The following is a 17,337-nucleotide window of genomic DNA, read 5'->3' on the forward strand; positions in this document are numbered from 1 at the left end:
GGGTGGGCATGAAGGGGCACACGCCACCGACATGATGAAACACACCCAGAATAACATGGCAGGGAAAAAAGACATGTCAGTATATGACACTATGTGAGCCTGTGTATCCGCGTGTAAAAGGAAATGTATATTTTTTTTTATTTACGTTATGGATTATTCAATATATAAATTAACCCTTTGAAACCTGGATTAGTTTTCTTTTACTGCGTTTAGACGCCTTTCACATACATTTAAACCTTGAAACCTGAGAATATTGGTTTTCTGCATAAAACATAGGGGGGAAAGGCAATGACAAGAAATGTCCCACAAATTGCAAGAAATTAGTAAAAGGTTACAAGAAAATTACCTTGAAAAACTGTTTAACAAAAGAGGGCAGAATCCTAAAATATAAGAAAAAAATGCCCAGACAACTATATTTGTAATTAGGCCTATAGTAATTTTATATTCCAAATTATCTTACATAAATAAATACATAGCCCTACATTTTTTTTTTATCTTTAGAACTTCTTTAGGACATTTCCTTGTTTTTTTACCCCCTTTTTTGTTTATTTTCAGGTAATTTTGTTGTTGTTGTTTTTTTTTTACTCATTATTTTGCTCTTTTTTTTTGGCCATGTCTTGATAAGTTGCTTGTTGCCTTCTCCACGTTTTAGAAAAACATCAAATACATTTCTCATCTTTAAAATTCTCATCTTTTTATTAATACATATTTTATAAGTTGGTTTAGGTCATTTGATCTGCATATTATATCAGTTTGAAATATTGGACCTAAATGCCTTAAACAATAAACAGAAAATTAAGTAAATTTCTACGTCATCGGCAATTTAAAAAAAAAAAACAAAGGCTGGGGATATTTTTCTCTATAATCGCATTTCTAGTTCCATTGTGTATGATCCAGCCCGAGGGAGAGACGCGTTTGACCCCACAGAGAGTGACGGCTCTGAAAGGAAATAGTGCGCACAACGGCTCCAATGCTGGTGAGGGCTAATTAGGCGTGCAATTGAGTGGAACCAAGGGCAAAAGGGTGCAAGGAGTAAAACACCCTAATTGAATTCCTGCTTCTCGAAGTTTCGGCTCTCCTTCATTGTCCCCCGCTCACTGTCCATAATGCGTTAAATGTGCGTCCGGGCCGCATTGTGCGCTAAAAATAAGTCAACAGATGTTAGGGCTTGTTAATAATCGCCCAGTATCCATGGTGGTCAGTGAGCGCAATGCCAGTGGGTATTAAATCTGGATAATTGTTGTTGGGTTGGAAGGAGAAGGGGGTTGAATATGTAGAGTGGGCGGCGCCGGGGCGGAGTGATTGACGGTTTATGTAATGAGCAGCGCAGCGCAAGTCTATATATCTGAGAGGAGGCACGCTACGGTTCATTCACGAGTAATAAGACGAGCGGTGAACGTCCGTGGCGCACTGACGCACCAAGTTCAGCACCAAAACAAGCTCTGAGCCGCGCGCGCACTATAGCGGAGCCACCATTGTGGAGTACAGTACCAATGCGAGGAGGGGACGCCTGCTGCTGACAGAGAAGAAGAAGCTGTGGATATTGGGGTCTTCCCTCACCTTTTGGATAACTTGCTTTCTCTGGACGCTTTTTGACGCACGCCAACAAGGAGCTACGGGAGAACTCCCTTGGAGTGAAGAAGGATTTATACGTGTTTTTTGGTTTTTTTAGAGATATTTTTATCCATTTGTTTACCTTGGTGTAAATACTTTGGAATAGGATTGTTTTGCTGTCTGGTGACGCGGCTGCCCTGGAGAAGCGAGAAGGATGGCAGCCTGGTTCACCTTTACCATCGCATTCAGCACCACGTTGATATCACAGGTATGAAGGAGCATCTCCAAACCTCAAGATGGAGAGCCACTTGTGTCTTTTTTTAAATAACCGAGCCCTAAATCATATTCCCTTCTCTTTTAGGTATTTGGATCCGGTGTTTTTGAGCTTGATCTCCACGAATTTAAAAACCACAAGGGATTGCTGGCGAACGGAAGCGCATGCAAACCCGACTGCAGGACTTATTTCAGAATTTGCTTGAAGAACTATCAGGCTGTGGTCTCGCCAGGTGACTGCATCTTTGGAAGTACAATGACAGCGGTGCTGGGGACAAACTCTTTCAGCGCCAAGGACAGTGGCACTTTATCTAAACCGATTCAGATACCGTTCACCTTTGGATGGCCGGTAAGAGCCAGTGGAGCTGTGCGTCCACTTTTTTTTTTTTTTTTTTTTTGTAATTTCTTTATATTGCAACAAGCTGCTATGATGTTGTTTCAAGTCAACTGCTATGCATTTTGGGAGCGCACCGGTTATTGGTCAGCTCATCTAATCCATATCTTTAGGTAATACTCTGTCGGCAAAACAGATTGGACTGCTGCGTCGTCGTTCATTTCAAAATCCAGAAGGCCATGCAATAATCAAATATCTCTGAAGTGCAATAGCAGTCTATGAAACAGAAAAGACAAATTAAAGATGCAAACTTTCTTCCCTAAATTATGACATATGCAAAAAAAAATTGCAAAAACAGTGTCATTGATTTTAATTTCTTGCATGTGTTTTGTCCTTAGGGGTCATTTTCATTAATAATTGAAGCCTGGCATTCACCTAATGGAAAGCTACCTGTAGGTAAGTGCAACGTTTCTTTGCCACAGGAGGGAGCTCTGTCAGTACATGTTACACATGAGGCAACTAGTTTACCTTTTTTTGCCCAAAAACATGCAAAAGAAAAATTATCAAATGCAACATTTCCCTCTCCACCTCCTGGTTAATTGTTCATAATTTCACACATTTTCACGCCTATTCACTCCTTTGTTATGAACTTCAGAACACCTTTTTCATTCTTATACCCAATACAATTGAACTTCCTCTGGTTTATTTTGGTCGTGGGAAAGAGCTGTGGGCTTTGGTGAGAATACGCAGCGCCTGCCAAAAACCCCTGACTACATCTTCCTGTATTTTACACCTTACTCTGTTCCGCCCTTTGGAAGAGGGGACTGGGCCTGGGAATGTTTTCGCTGACGGAAAAGAAAGAGGAAATTTCAACCTGAGTTTATCTTTCATCTAAGCTGTATGGGATTTGATAAGGGATGCAGCTTGGTTGCTGGGCGGATTATTGAAGCGAAAGTGGGCGACTTTTGAACCCTATGAGCTATTTATGAGGCAGCTTTTGACATGGAACCATCAACGTAAAATCTGATGAGTCAATTTTACTTAAAAAAATCTAGGAAACTGATTTCCTTGAAAAATGCAAATAAATAGAATCATTAGTCTTAATTCGTGTTCACTTTATATCAAACTGTTACTTAAAATTTAGTCGCATTTACTTGATTTTGTGAAGTTGTTGCAACTTAAAAATGACAAGTTCAATTAAATAAAACTTTCTAAGTTTCAGCAACTTAAGTAAAACAAGTTTAATGTATCGTACATCTCTGCTGGTTGCATATAAGTCATATTTGTCTATTTTTAAACATGATAACAAATCAGAACCCAAATATCTCCTAACTTCATCATTAGCAAAATTCTCTTATGACCAAGTTAAGTCAGATGAACTTGATTTACTTAAGTTGCTAACACTTGGAAAGAACAATGTAGTCATTTTGAAGTTGCAACAACTTCACAAAATTACTTAAATACAACAAAATTATAAGTAAACTTAACATTTAGATATAATATAAACATAGCTTTAGATTATAACATACAAATGTTTTTCAAGGCAATCCGTTTCCTTGATTTTTTAAAATTAAGATCAACTTGTCAGTTTTTACAGTGTAAACAATTTAGATATCCTACATTAATTTTCCTTTTTTTGTCTCTTTCAGATAACAACAACCCAGAGTTTTTGATAAGCTTTATGGCCATCCAGAGACAGCTGGGTGTAGGAACTGATTGGTCGCAGGACACGCAGACTGGAAAGCAGACCGAGCTGAGATATTCGTACAGGTTCATCTGCAACGAAAGTTACTACGGGGAAAGTTGTTCCAAAAAATGCGCGCCCAGGGACGACCGATTTGGCCACTACACCTGCAACCGTGACGGGCAGTTATCCTGTCTGCCTGGCTGGAAGGGGAAATACTGCGAAGAACGTAAGAAATCAGCACAATATTGTCTAAAAGGCTGAATAATCAGCTGTTTTACTGTGTGTCAGCAGTCTGGTGTTTCTCTCTTTTATGTCAGTTGCTTTGAGTTTGTTTTGCTGTATTTCGGATATTTCCAAATGACTTATAGACGGTGGAATCTGTTTCTGATCAGCTGTGGTTTGATAAGAACTTTTTGGCGGTCCTTACCTTAAAAGAGTTCTGCGAGGTCTCCTCATGGTGCATGACCTTTGCCCTTCCTCATTATGGTTTAACTCCTGGAGAGAAAAAAAGATATGTGAGCACGCACAAGTTGCAGATATCAGTAGTTATTTTCATTTTGAAAACTGGATCGACATCAGTTAAGCTCACAAGCTATTTGACCCTTTGAAAAATTACCAAATTAGTTTAATTTCTTTCAAAAACATGGAGAAAAAGGCAATGACCAACTTGGTGAAAAAATGTCCCACAAATTTCTAGAAATTCCACTTAAAAATTATTTTTTTAAAAGATGGGGGGATTATTAGAAAATTATCCAAAAAATAGGGGGAAAATATTTATAATTAAAATAATTTTATATTTAAAGTTATGTTATACAAAAAGAACATTTGTAAAATAAATATAAATATTTTCAGAACTTTTTTTCTGGGTAATTTTCATGAATGTTTATGTTTTCTTTTTTTCTTTTTGTTTTTTGTGGGTTTTTTTAAGCTTATTTTCTTTCTTTTTTTTTAAACTTTCTTTTTTAACCATTTTTTGCTAATCTTTTGGCCACGTTAAGGTGCTTGTTGCCTTCCCCCTATGTTTTTGAAAGAAATAAAAATAATTTGCTCAGGTTTCGAAGGGTTAAGCTGCAAGATAACCCAAAGGTCATCATCATTAAGGCCACAAGACGCTGAGCGCTAAAACAAGACATGACATCATTACTGCGGCAGGCAATTTTGGTCCAGAATGCATATTTCAGCCTCATATAATTTGAAGTCATATAATTCTGACGTGTAATTGGTTGTGGGTTTGTGATCACTCATTGAATATATGAGTTGAGGGACAGACGGCTTTGCATGACAACGGGCACATTATACTCGTGCAAACCCACTTGGCCGAATCTTAGACCAACACTCCCTTGTTTTGGACGGCTCTGAATGGGCCCGTGAGGAGGCCCGATGCCATTTGGCTCAACAATACCGAAGGCCCTTTTCACCAAAACAAATTAATCAAAGAGTAGATTGGAAGGAGGCACCGTGAGAGTAATAGTTACCATGTGCTGGATGTGTGGCCACATGGGTGACAGCGGATCTGTCATCCGTGTCACTTGGTGGTGAGAGAGAAATTGGCATGTGCTATTTTGACTGTGGCGCCAAATTCTAACCAGATGGGCTCACGTGTTGCAATTACAGACACATCAATCGTCGGTGACTACAGAAAATATACATGAGAAAGATAGATTAGACGTCTTTCAGAGACTATAATTTCCCCTCTCTCACACACTCCCATACGTCAGTTTAAACAAGCATTTGGGTCTGCACATTTTAGGATGTTGAAGACACTCGTTTTAGTTGTGTAGGATTTGGTGGCACCTAGAAGAGTGCAACCAAGTCAAAGTTCCCCAATGTGCCGAGCGAAAACACAAACTATCCTATCTAGAGCCAGTGTTTCGTTTGTCCATTCTGGGCTACTGTAGAACAACATGGCGGACTTGGTGGGAGAGGAGCCGCTCCGAATCTAAATGAGCGTTCTACACTAAAGCAAAGAAATTGCAATATCTTCCGAGCGTCCGAATCACCCTGACATTACGCTGACAAAAACAATTACCTCCAGGGAGACAACTGGCAATTGGTTTGAATTGCAAAGTTATACGAACTCTGAAAACTTGTTTCTTTTGGTTGTCATTGACAGCTGTCACTGTATCATTTAAAGTTTTATAGTTAAACTCGGAGGTCCGACCTGTCTAGGGTTACGACAGTATGAGATTTTCACAGTATGATAACAGTCTCAGAAGATATCACAGGCTCACAGTATCACAGTATTACAGAATTAGTATTATTATCAGTTATGATAACCCTTGAATGAATGTAAACATAAGACCTTTTTAAAAATGTTAGTATGTGTAAAAGTCTCCCTTTTCAAAACAGCTAAAGGGGAGAATCTCCATCCAGTTTTTTTTTTCTAACACCACAGATAAATTACAAGGCATGATAACCATCAATATTCATACTACGGTATAACTTGAAACTGGTATAACAATACAACCCCAGACCTGCCTCGCATTTCTACTGTGCTTGTTTTATGTACTGTTTTGCTTGCTAGCGTTTCCGATAAACCAAATCTGCTGGCACTGAAGCTGAGCAATGTACTCAACTTAGCCCAACAAACATATACCAGCTACCTGACGAATGTTTTTCAGCTTTACCTTCCACGTGAGCCAAGTTAGGCAGCACTCAGTTAGACTAACAAATCCCATGTTCTTCATCTTCTTCTTCAGAGTCTGGTGGCTTTGAGATAACGGCTTCAGATCCTTGTTGTAAAAAGGTTAAAATATTCTGAATAAAGCGTACACTTGAACTGAAATTGATTTTTTCTAGGTGGCACTATTTGCTTAGCGCTGTTTCATTTAATGTAAGTGATGAAGGGGTTTCTACCCGTTAGTTGTTGTAAATAAACATCGTGATTCAGACTATACATTTAATCTCCTAAAGCAGGGATACTCAACTTGCTTTGCCTCACGGACACTTTTGCAAAATGACCCTATTGGGGGACCAGATTTGGTCCGTGGGTCGTAAATTGACTGCCTCTAAACCAACACATTGGACGTTTAAGCAGTATAAAGTCACACACTATAGCCTAAATTTTACAAGCAGGAGTGGTCAAAAATATCGTAATTAAACCTGAAGCTAATAGATAATGTCTTTAATTGTAGGACAACAAAGTAAGGCAGTTAAAATTTTCTAAATTAAGCGCACACCTGAACAAATATCGATTTTTTTTAGGCTAAACTTTTTTAAAAGGGCTAAAAACTGACAAACTGAGGCATTTCTGCAGCGCCATTTCAGGGTTTTCTACCTGGAAGTTATTGTAAACAAATATTGTGATGCAGTACCCCAATAAAGTTTACATACAGGGCCTTTAAGTACAATAAAGCACAGATTGTAGCCTAAATTTTACAAGCAGTAGTCAAAAATATCCGAATTAAAACAGAATCTTAAGACTAATGACCACAGGTGTAAATGCTAAAGGGTCACTTCCTAGCTTATCTGCTAATTTAGCTTGTCAACATTCAAATTAGCATACACAGGTGTGTATTTACCTGGCGTTTTGTCCAAATGTGTGTCCACACCAATGGTCATTCACTTCCAGAAACAAGAATTTGTGTTTTTAAAATTAAAAAAAATATATATATCTCTTCATAGAGTACTGTACCCGCGCGTGCCCGGTAACATAATCCGCAGACAGGAGGGGGTGCGCGGGCATTGATAGGAGGGAACTCAGGCGACTGCACGCGCCAAGGTTAATCGCGGCATTATTATCCGCCACGCGCCATCGATGCTTCCATTGTTGGGCGCGCGGTAGTAGCAGCTGCAAATATGGTTCTGGCAGACCACAAACAACAATAGTGACAGCTGTCTGCTATTGAGAGCAAGCATCTGTTCTGGACTAAACCGGCCGCTTACCGTCAGTCGCCTGATATGTTGCCCTGCGAATCAGTGTCATGCAAGACCGGTACACTTAAAACGGGACAAACAAACCCTCAACTGATTTTTTCTCCCCTCCGTGACAGCTGGGGGTGTGGCGGACAGGTTTAGATCAAATGAAGGCTTCAGAGGAAAGTGGAGACAGATTGAAGCCTCTCAACATGTTTGCTATTTCAAGAAAATCAGGCCTTGGTTGATATTGAGTGTGAGAGGTTTCCATAGTGTTGTTTTACTTGTAACACTTATAGATTTCATTTTATTTCCTATAAATATGCTGTTTGACATGTTTGCCTCTTAGGGACAGTTCTTTATTTATCAGGGGAGAAGGGTGGCAGGAGTGTGACTTAGTTTATTTTTTGTTTTTTGTTGTTTTTTGTTTGTTTGTTTTGACTCATCTCAAATATTTTTCCTTGAGCCACCCTGAGTCACTTGGAGAAAACGCAACATAAATTAGTTTTTTGTTGGCTGAAAGTAAAAAGTTGAGGCGAGATACTTCCGTGCATGCTGGTTAGTTGGTGCAAACAGGTTTATTTTTGGGAAAGTTTTAAAAGTAGAATAAAGTGATTTTGATGAAATATCACTATTTTAAACTCAGATTTGTTTTTGGGGGTTTTTTTCTGTTACAGTGTAACACAATGTGTTTAAGGACTACTGGAAATTATAAAATCTGACAATGATTTCTTTTTGTGCAGTTTGTGGCTATAATAAACACACTGTAAAAATAAACCCCTCCCCTCTCATAAATAACAAACAGTCCCTTACTTATTATTTTTTTTTAAGTTTGAAAGTTGTGAAACTTCACCAGACACAGTTATGCTAAAGCAACCAGGTGGGAGCCGTAGCAAAAAAAACAGAAAGAGTAGCAGACTTAATAACTCTATGTTTGTGTTTTTTTGTCTTTGCTTTAGCTATCTGTCTGGAGGGCTGCAGCGAGAGGAATGGAAACTGCTCCAAACCTGGCGAGTGTGTGTAAGTATTAATAATTCTCAAGTGTTGAAGTAGGTGTTGGCTGTTGTGTAGGAAGGAGCACATATGGCAACAGTTACATCCACGTGGAGAGATTTGGTTGCGTGTCTCTTAAATCAAGTTTTTAAGGTCATTTGTCATATTAACATCAGCAACTCTGTCTCATACAAACAGGGCCATTGGTATTGTTGTTGGGGGGTGGGGGGGTGGGGGGGGGGTGCTTTTTGTCAAAATAAAAGTACTATTTTCATGTTTTTATTGGAAACATATACCAAATATTGCACTGCCTGCCTCACAAAATCTACAATTATTGCTACAAACTTTTGTTTACATACAACTAATAAAGGACTGTTTAATATTTATGAGCAGGGAGGTGGTGGCACTTTAAATATTTTTTTTAAAGCACTGGGTGTGGAGTTATGTTTTTTTATTTGGCATGAGGGTGATAGGTGATTTATGATAGCCAGAAACTTGGAAATATGGTTATTTATGGTGGAGGCAGGGTCATGACATCAAAACAAACAAACAAAAAAAGTCAGACCCAAGCCGTCCCCCTACTCTGATAAATTAAGTACAGTCCCTTAGAGCTTGATCCTTTAAAGTTCACTAAAACAACAAAAAACATGTATTTTCCCTCCCTCTTCTCCGTGCGTCACTCACTGACTCCTCCGCTTCCCATGTTCCCTTCGTGTCACTACCATGTCTCACTCACCAGCGAGGATAAATCACACACGCACTCACCCACCAGATCACTGTGAGAAATTCCCCTTGAATCCCATTTTGCCCTCTTTTTAGACACAAATCCATCATTCCCACCGCTACAAACTGGCCCAAATTTAGGTTAAACCCTTCAGATACCCAACACCGTAAAGCTGCTCCCCTGCCTCGGCTCACTTGGCAGAAAAAAAAAATGTTGAAACCTTAAAAGTACATCCCAGAATCTCATGGTCTGACAAGGTTGCAGCGCACTGTGCTGAGAAACAGATATTCATGGGAAAGAAGAAAAAAATGCCCTAGATGTTGGCTTGCTGCCAGAATTCTTGAAACTAATATTTCACCTTTGTGCTATTATAATTCATCATTTTTTTCTTAATTATTTACTCATACTTTCATGATTCTCTGCCTATGTTTACCATGTGGTTACTGCATTCACATTGTTTGCAGTGTCGACAATACTTATATCTTTACTCACCATTTTATTGCAAAAACAATGTTGTTGCATGCAATAACTGATGTGATATGAGGTCGGGGGAAACATAATCGTCAGTGCTGATGCATAATTTCACTTTCACTGAAAAGAAAAAGAAAATCACTTTTAATTTTTAATTTATTCATGATGGATTTATATGAGCATTTAATGACTATATCCAACTGTGGTGCAGCTATTAACGTCTGCTTGCATGATTGATGACTGATTTCTTAATGTAATCGTCAGCTAATCCATGACGAGGCTATAAAATCGGCCGCATGTTTAATAGAATTCAAATTGGCAGGTTTAAGTGCCAGATTTCGGATGTGTTATTCGTAAGATCTGCACTGCAAGGCATTAAGTGATTAATCAAATGAATGTCTTTTGTAATATTTTGCAGATGCAGAGACGGCTGGCAGGGCACCTTCTGCGACGAGTGCAGGAAGTACCCGGCCTGTAAGCATGGCACCTGCCAGCTGCCGTGGCAGTGTAACTGTCAGGAGGGCTGGGGAGGCCTATTATGTGACCAAGGTACACCAGACAACTTGGACCACTGCTGCTGTTCCTTTTTAAAAGATGTTCTCATATTACTTGTGCACTGTTTTCATTTGAATTAACTTGAAAGCATTAGTAAATTAGGTTTCCTCTGAAGCATAGCTTTGTACATATCCGTGGTAGATAGTGTTTTTTTTCCTCCCTGTAAACAAACACTCTTCTCTCCCCCAGACCTGAACTTCTGCACCCATCACCACCCCTGTGTGAATGGCGCCACCTGCATGAACACGGGACAGGGCAGCTATACGTGCACATGCCTGCCAGGTTTCACAGGGGTCAACTGTGAGCTGGAGATGCAGGAGTGTGACAGCAACCCCTGCAGGAACGGAGGGATATGCACGGTAAATTAGAAACACTTGTAGAATCTGATATTAACTGCTTTTATGCCTCTGCAATAGCCGAGGCCGGAGGCATTATGTTTTTCGGGTTGTCCGTCTATCCCATTCTAACGAATATGCTATCTCAAGAACGCATTGAGGGGATTTCTTCAAATTTGGCACAAACATCCACTTTGACTCAACAATGAATTGATTTGATTTCGGTGGTCAAAGATCAAGGTCACCGTGACCTTATCTGTCTCATTCTTTTTGAGCGTAATATCTCAAGAATCCCTTCATGGAACTTTATCAGATTTGGCACAAATGTCCACTTGGACTCAGCGATAATCTGATTTGAATTTGGTGGTCAAACGTCAATGTGGCCTTGCATTCTCATGAATGCAATATCAAGAACCCCTTGAGGGTATTTTTTTCAAATTTGGCACACAGGTCCACTTTGACTCAAGAATGAACTGATTAAAATTTGGTGGTCAAAGGTCAAAGGTCAGTGTAGACATGCATCACATTCTTGTGAATGTGATATATAAAAAACACCTTGAGGAAGTTGCCTCAAATTTGGTACAAATGTCTACTTGGACTTCACGATGATCTGATTAGAATTTGGAGTTTAAACGGTCAAGGTCGGTGTTAACTTTGAGATGTTTATGAAGCGTCCGTGTTCTCACAGACATGGATGTAAACTGTAACTGCACCTTCACTGATTTGCGGAGGCATACAATCTTGGTTCTAGTTTTCCAGATTCTCTTTATAATTGTCCATCTAATGTTTTCTTCTTTCCTCAATTCCCCCAGAATCTGGAAAGCGGCTACATGTGCACATGCCCGCAAGGTTTCGAGGGCTCCCACTGCGAGCACAGCCTGCTGACATGCGCCGACTCCCCGTGTTTCCACAACGGCAAATGCTGGGAGAAGGACAATGGCCGCAGCTACATGTGCGAGTGTCCCCGCGGCTACACCGGACTCAACTGCGAGAAGAGAGTGGACAAGTGCACGTCGCTTCCCTGTGCTAATGGTACGGTCTTCCTCCCCTCTTTGCTCCCACCCCCCCTCCCCGCCCCCAACTATCTGAACTTCCCCTCGCTCTTTCTCCCCCCGTCAAATTCCTGCAGCAGTGTGGAACAACAGGAATTGGTGGGAACTTGGTGTCTATTGTCCTCCGTATAAACACTCGGCAGCTCAGAGCAGCAGATTGTAAATGTCGCCACGGTTCGCTGTGGTTGTTGATGAGAGGGGGACAAATATCCAGCGCAGCTCGATTTCTCAAGTCTTGTAAACATGGAGGGCTGCGGGACCGCTCTTTGTTGGGGGAACAATAGACTTGATGGAGATGTGTGAACTGCAAGGGCCTCTGGGAAGGTTTACAGAGATCATGTTGATGTTGCAATCATTTTGAATGCAAATTTTCTTCATACTAACTGTCCTCTCCTCTTCTGTAGGTGGTCTGTGTCTGATCCATGGTGGCGTACGTATGTGCAGCTGCCGTGCGGGATTCACCGGCCAACGCTGCGAAATCAACATCAACGAGTGCGCTGGCAACCCCTGCCTAAATGGCGGCACCTGCCAAGATCGAATCAACGACTACACCTGCTCCTGTCCAGCCGGCTACGGGGGACGTAACTGTGACAGAGTCTTTGATGAGTGCTCCCTTCGTCCTTGCCTCAACGGCGGCCTTTGCACTGGAGGCGGCGGGCCAGGCAAGCCTCCAGCAACCTGCATCTGCCCTTCAGGTTTCACCGGGCCTCACTGCGAGTTCTTCGCCGCCGTCACTTCTCCTGTGAACGGAGAGGCTCAAGACGGCTTTCAGTGGGCGGCGGTTTCTCTGGCCGTGGGGCTGGTGGCGCTGCTGGTGCTGCTGTGCATGGTGGGCTTGGCGTTGAGGCACATCCACAGGCAGGCGCAAAGAGAGAGGGGAGACACGGAGACTATGAACAACTTGTCGAATGTTCAGAAGGACAACCTGATCTCGGAGTCTCAGCTGAAGAACACGAACCAGAAAATGAGCCTGGAGGTGGACTGCGATTCGGAGAAATCGAACTTTATCCATAAAAACTATCACTTGGACTCTTACAACTCGAAATCAAAGGAGTTCAAGGATGAAAAGTCACATGAGGATAAAAGTCTTATTTACGACAAATGTTTAGAAGACAAAATGCCCTTGAGTAGAATGTACAGGTAAGAAAAAACATATTCGCGCCCATTTCTGCCTCTGTTTATTGTGTTCATAAATTGACATATATTTGGAGCCCTGCTGAGTCTCAGCTGTTATGTTCATCCTTTAACCCTTTCGCAACCTGACCAAATTGACTTGATTTTTTCAAAAACATGGGAAGACGGAAATGGGCATTGAAAGAAAAAATGACCCAAAAATTAGCAAGAAATCAGTAAAAAAAAAAAAAAAAAAGAAAAAAAGGCAAATAATACTTGGAAAATGCACTTAAATATGCTTAAAAATGATAAGAAGTCTGATTAACATATTTTTAAATATGTAATTATGATAATTAAAAAAAAAAAATCCTTTTTTTCCAGACATTTTCCCCTAGCTTTTGAAAAAATATTTTCCAAATCTAATGGCAATTTGTGGAACATTAATCACCAAGTTACTCATTGCCCTTACCCATGTTTTTGTTTTTTAAAGAAATTGCACCAATGTAAAGATTTAAAGATTTGAATACTTGTGAAATGCATCTGAAAGCAGCACAAGAAAAGTGATGTTGCTCCGGGTTTCAAAGGGTTAAAAACATTGTTTCTCATTTACACAAAGCACATTTATTTCACAATTGCTTCCTGCTGCTTCACTATATATGTGCCTAATGCATAGCTCTGCCATGTGCTTTTAGTTTGCCTTAACACAAAGTGTGATTTGTGTTTGCAGTGAAAAGCCAGAGTGTAGGATATCAACGATATGTTCCTCGAGAGACTCCATGTACCAGTCGGTATTTGTTATAGCGGAGGAGAGGAGGGAGTGCGTCATAGCAACTGAGGTAAGCCAAAAAAAAAAATCATCTTCATCAGCTTTTTCCCAAACCTCCTCTTGAAATGTCATCCCAAGTGCACCGTCCATCACTAGTGCATCAACCCTTTATGACATAATGCAATTTGTAGAAAACTGTATTTTGGGTACTCAGCTGGAGGAGGAAGCCCAATCGACTGCATTATCGGTTTCTGTAAATTACGCCGGCTATTCTTTATCTTGGCCACATGATGACCTGAAGTCCAAACTTATACTGATTCCTCACATATGTTTGGCTCCGCTCGGTCTCAGAGGTGCTATGTTTTACTGTTGTGGCATTTCACGGAGTTATTAAAGATGTGCATTTCCAAGGAAAATATGATGGTGATACTGGAGCATGTGACCTATAAGTTCAAAAAGTGCTCTGAAAACACTTAAAGGTCTAGTGTGTAGGATTTAGAGGGATACATTGGCAGAAATGGAATATTATTTCATAAGTATGTTTTCTTTGGTGTATAATCACCTGAAAATAAGAACTGACATATTTTTGTTTCCGTAGAATAAGCTGTTTATATCTGCATAGGGAGCAGGTTTTCGTCTACGGAGATCACTATGTTTCTACAGTAGCCCAGAACAGACAAACCAGGCAGGGCCATTTGTGTTTTCGCGTTGGCTGCTGTAGTTCTCTCCAAGACACAGATTTTTAAACTTAAAACTGCTTTATTCAGTGTTTTTACTGGCCTTAATCATGGGTATATTTGTTTTTGAGAGGAAGAGACCTCTGCGGATAATTTGGCTCCCACTAGAAACCTCCTAAAAGTCTTGATTTTATGTCATAAGAGAAAATAGTGAGCACACTTTAGCAGGTGCTGGGCTAGCAGCCTGTCTCCGACATGCCAAACAGAATAGGAGAAACACTGATTTGTAACATGAAACTGCTTTAGTCAGTGTTTTTACCGGTTACTGCTGGTCTGTTTTCTGGATCAGAAAATAGATTAGCACAAATTTGCAGGTAAAGGAGAAGCAGGCTGTCAGCGTCATGCCAAACATGATGGAAAGAAAACTGATTTGTGACGTGAAACTGCTTTATTTAGTGTTTCACTGTGTTTTGGGAAAAAAGAGAGCTCTTTGGAAAATTCAGCTCCTGGTTACAAATCTCCTGAACGATTACCATAGAAGGAATTCAAACCGGGAGAAGTTTCCAATGGTTTTAATCTGCAGTCCTCACGATTAAATCCCTCTAAATTTTACACACTGAAACTTTAATTGTGTTATTTAGTTGTTGTTTTTTTTTAATTAAAATTGTCTCTCCTTTTTTTTCCTACAGGTATAAACTGTGAGGGGTCTGAAAGCGAGGGAACGAGGAGAAAGACACAATCGAGGCAGAATGAAATATTCTGGATTGTTTACAAATGCTGAGAAGAGACTGGAGATTGTTTTAGATGTCCACTGCTGCTCTGGAACACTTGAGGAACTGGAGAGGGCAGAAACCTCTGCTCCGCAAAAACACACAAAAAAAGAACTGAGGAACTTTATGTTGACCGAGTGTTTGTATGCAAAACATGTACAGTGAAGGACCTCTCTCAGTTGTGACAATGGTTAAACGGACTGGCGTATAAACTGACTACACAAGGTGTGAAGACTGACATAATAATTTATAATCTCGGGCCATCCTGGACAGCAGAAGGAGGCGAAGGCGGACCGTTGCCCCTCGTATCTGACCCGGCCTTGTGTGATAATCATGACTTTGACAGCCAACCAATCAGTAAAAAAAAAAAAAAAAAAAAAAAGGTGCCTAAGATATATGACCCCTTCAAATCCCCCAACATACACTCACTCCTGCCAGCTTCGCCTGCTATGCAAGACTCAGGGTCGAGACGAGTGAACTCACCCCACTGTCACAATCCAACCTCACAAACACTGAGAGTTATGAATGTCTGAAACTAATCTTCAACTGTCAATCAACGTGAAAATGAATGGTTGGACTTTTCCATGCAACGATGAAGATTGTATGCAGCCCAAATTCACTAGAAGCCTTAAAAAGAGGGGGTTTGAATGCTAAATTTGTGCCCTTGTCTGTTCTTGGATCATTTGCACTACAAAAAGAAAAAAAATCGGGGGAAAACACTTTCTAATCAACGGGGAATCGAAGAGAAAAACCACAGAAGCGCAATAGTCAGTGCTGTGCCAGCAAGATCCAAGAAAGGAAACGTTTGCATAGAAAAGTTGTTGTTGTTTTTTTTTATGCAACCCAACTGAGAAACACAAAGAGACTCAAAACAAGGAGAAAAGACTGTCACACCACTGCCTGCCTATAATAAATTTCAAAAATACAGAACCAATAATGTAATTTTTTAAAATGATTATTTCCAGAGTTTAATTTAAATATGACACACTGCTCTTTATATGTTTTATAATATTATTTTGTATATAATGCATATTTATAAGGACCAAACTTCTGAAGAATAAAACTTCCTTGAAAACTGTTTTTAATTTGATGTCAGTGAATGGAAAAGGAACTTATTTTTGAGGTGTTTTTAAATAATGAAATTGAGTACAAATGATGATCAAATGTGTCTTGGTATTTATTCATTTTTGTAAGTTTGGGGAACTTTCAAAATCATCCTAACCCTAACCCCTCAAGTCATACCCATTTGTACAGCCGTGGATAGGGCAGGAACGAACAGGGAGAACTGTAGACCAGACTCCACTGAAGAAAACAACGATTTTATCTTGCTGAACACAGGAGCTGCCGGTCTGCCGCTGCTTCGATCAGTTAGTTAGTTTTTGTTATTATGTGACTCTGGCGAATCCGAACTAACCCTTTTCTTTGCCAGATTCACACAATAACACAACCATAATCAATCGAGGCAGTGGTAGACCAGCAGCTCCTGCGTTCAGTGGTTTTAAATCACCGTTTTTCTCAATGGAGTCTGGCTTTAAAGGGAGCCATGTAACAGCTTCATTTTTCTCCTGGAAATGACTGTCTTACATTATCATAAAGCAGTGAAAAATACTCTTAATGTAGCGTACACTTATATCTACGTATATTATAGGACACGCCAGTCGGTATACCTCCACTTTGGAAAAGCAGGCTGGAGTCTGACAACATACTGCAACATACTGCTGTGGATTGGATTCAGCACCTAAAAAAACAATTTCAGTTTATGTGTATACTATATTGAGGTATTTTCACAGCTCAATCTTATTATCACACAGTGATTTCCAAATGGGAAATGAAGCCTCCTCATAACCAGACTCCATTGAAAAGTACAGTGATTTAACATTGCTGAACACAGGAGCTGCTGATCTTCTGCTGCTTCAAACAGTTTGTTTATATGTGTCATTGTGTGACTTTGGCGTTAAAAAGGGTTAGTTCCGATTCACCAAAATCACACAAAAACAAAAACCATCTAACTGATCGAAGCAGCATTGGACCAGCAGCTCCCGTGTTCAGAGGGCTAAATTACTATTTTTCTCAATGAAGTCTGGTGGCTCTGATGACAGCAGAAATGAGACTGAAGCCATTTATAGCTTCCCTGACAAAGCAGACAGAAAGGGGAAGCAGTAAAAAATACTCTCAACA

At 40.2% G+C, this 17,337-nt stretch overlaps 1 protein-coding gene across 1 annotated transcript; it reads left to right on the forward strand.

The window, feature by feature from the left end:
* Positions 1-1,328: 1,328 nt before the first annotated feature.
* Positions 1,329-16,318, forward strand: dll4 (delta-like 4 (Drosophila)). Its single transcript, XM_042503335.1, has 11 exons — positions 1,329-1,822; positions 1,916-2,176; positions 2,560-2,617; positions 3,811-4,074; positions 8,663-8,723; positions 10,310-10,440; positions 10,636-10,805; positions 11,594-11,813; positions 12,238-12,973; positions 13,674-13,782; positions 15,079-16,318. Exons 1-11 carry the CDS (start codon positions 1,769-1,771, stop codon positions 15,082-15,084), a joined length of 2,070 nt encoding a protein of 689 aa, XP_042359269.1. The 5' UTR covers positions 1,329-1,768; the 3' UTR covers positions 15,085-16,318.
* Positions 16,319-17,337: the final 1,019 nt, after the last annotated feature.

Source organism: Plectropomus leopardus, chromosome 16 (genome assembly GCF_008729295.1).
Source record: "Plectropomus leopardus isolate mb chromosome 16, YSFRI_Pleo_2.0, whole genome shotgun sequence".
In the NCBI taxonomy this organism is placed as follows: Eukaryota; Metazoa; Chordata; class Actinopteri; order Perciformes; family Serranidae; genus Plectropomus; species Plectropomus leopardus.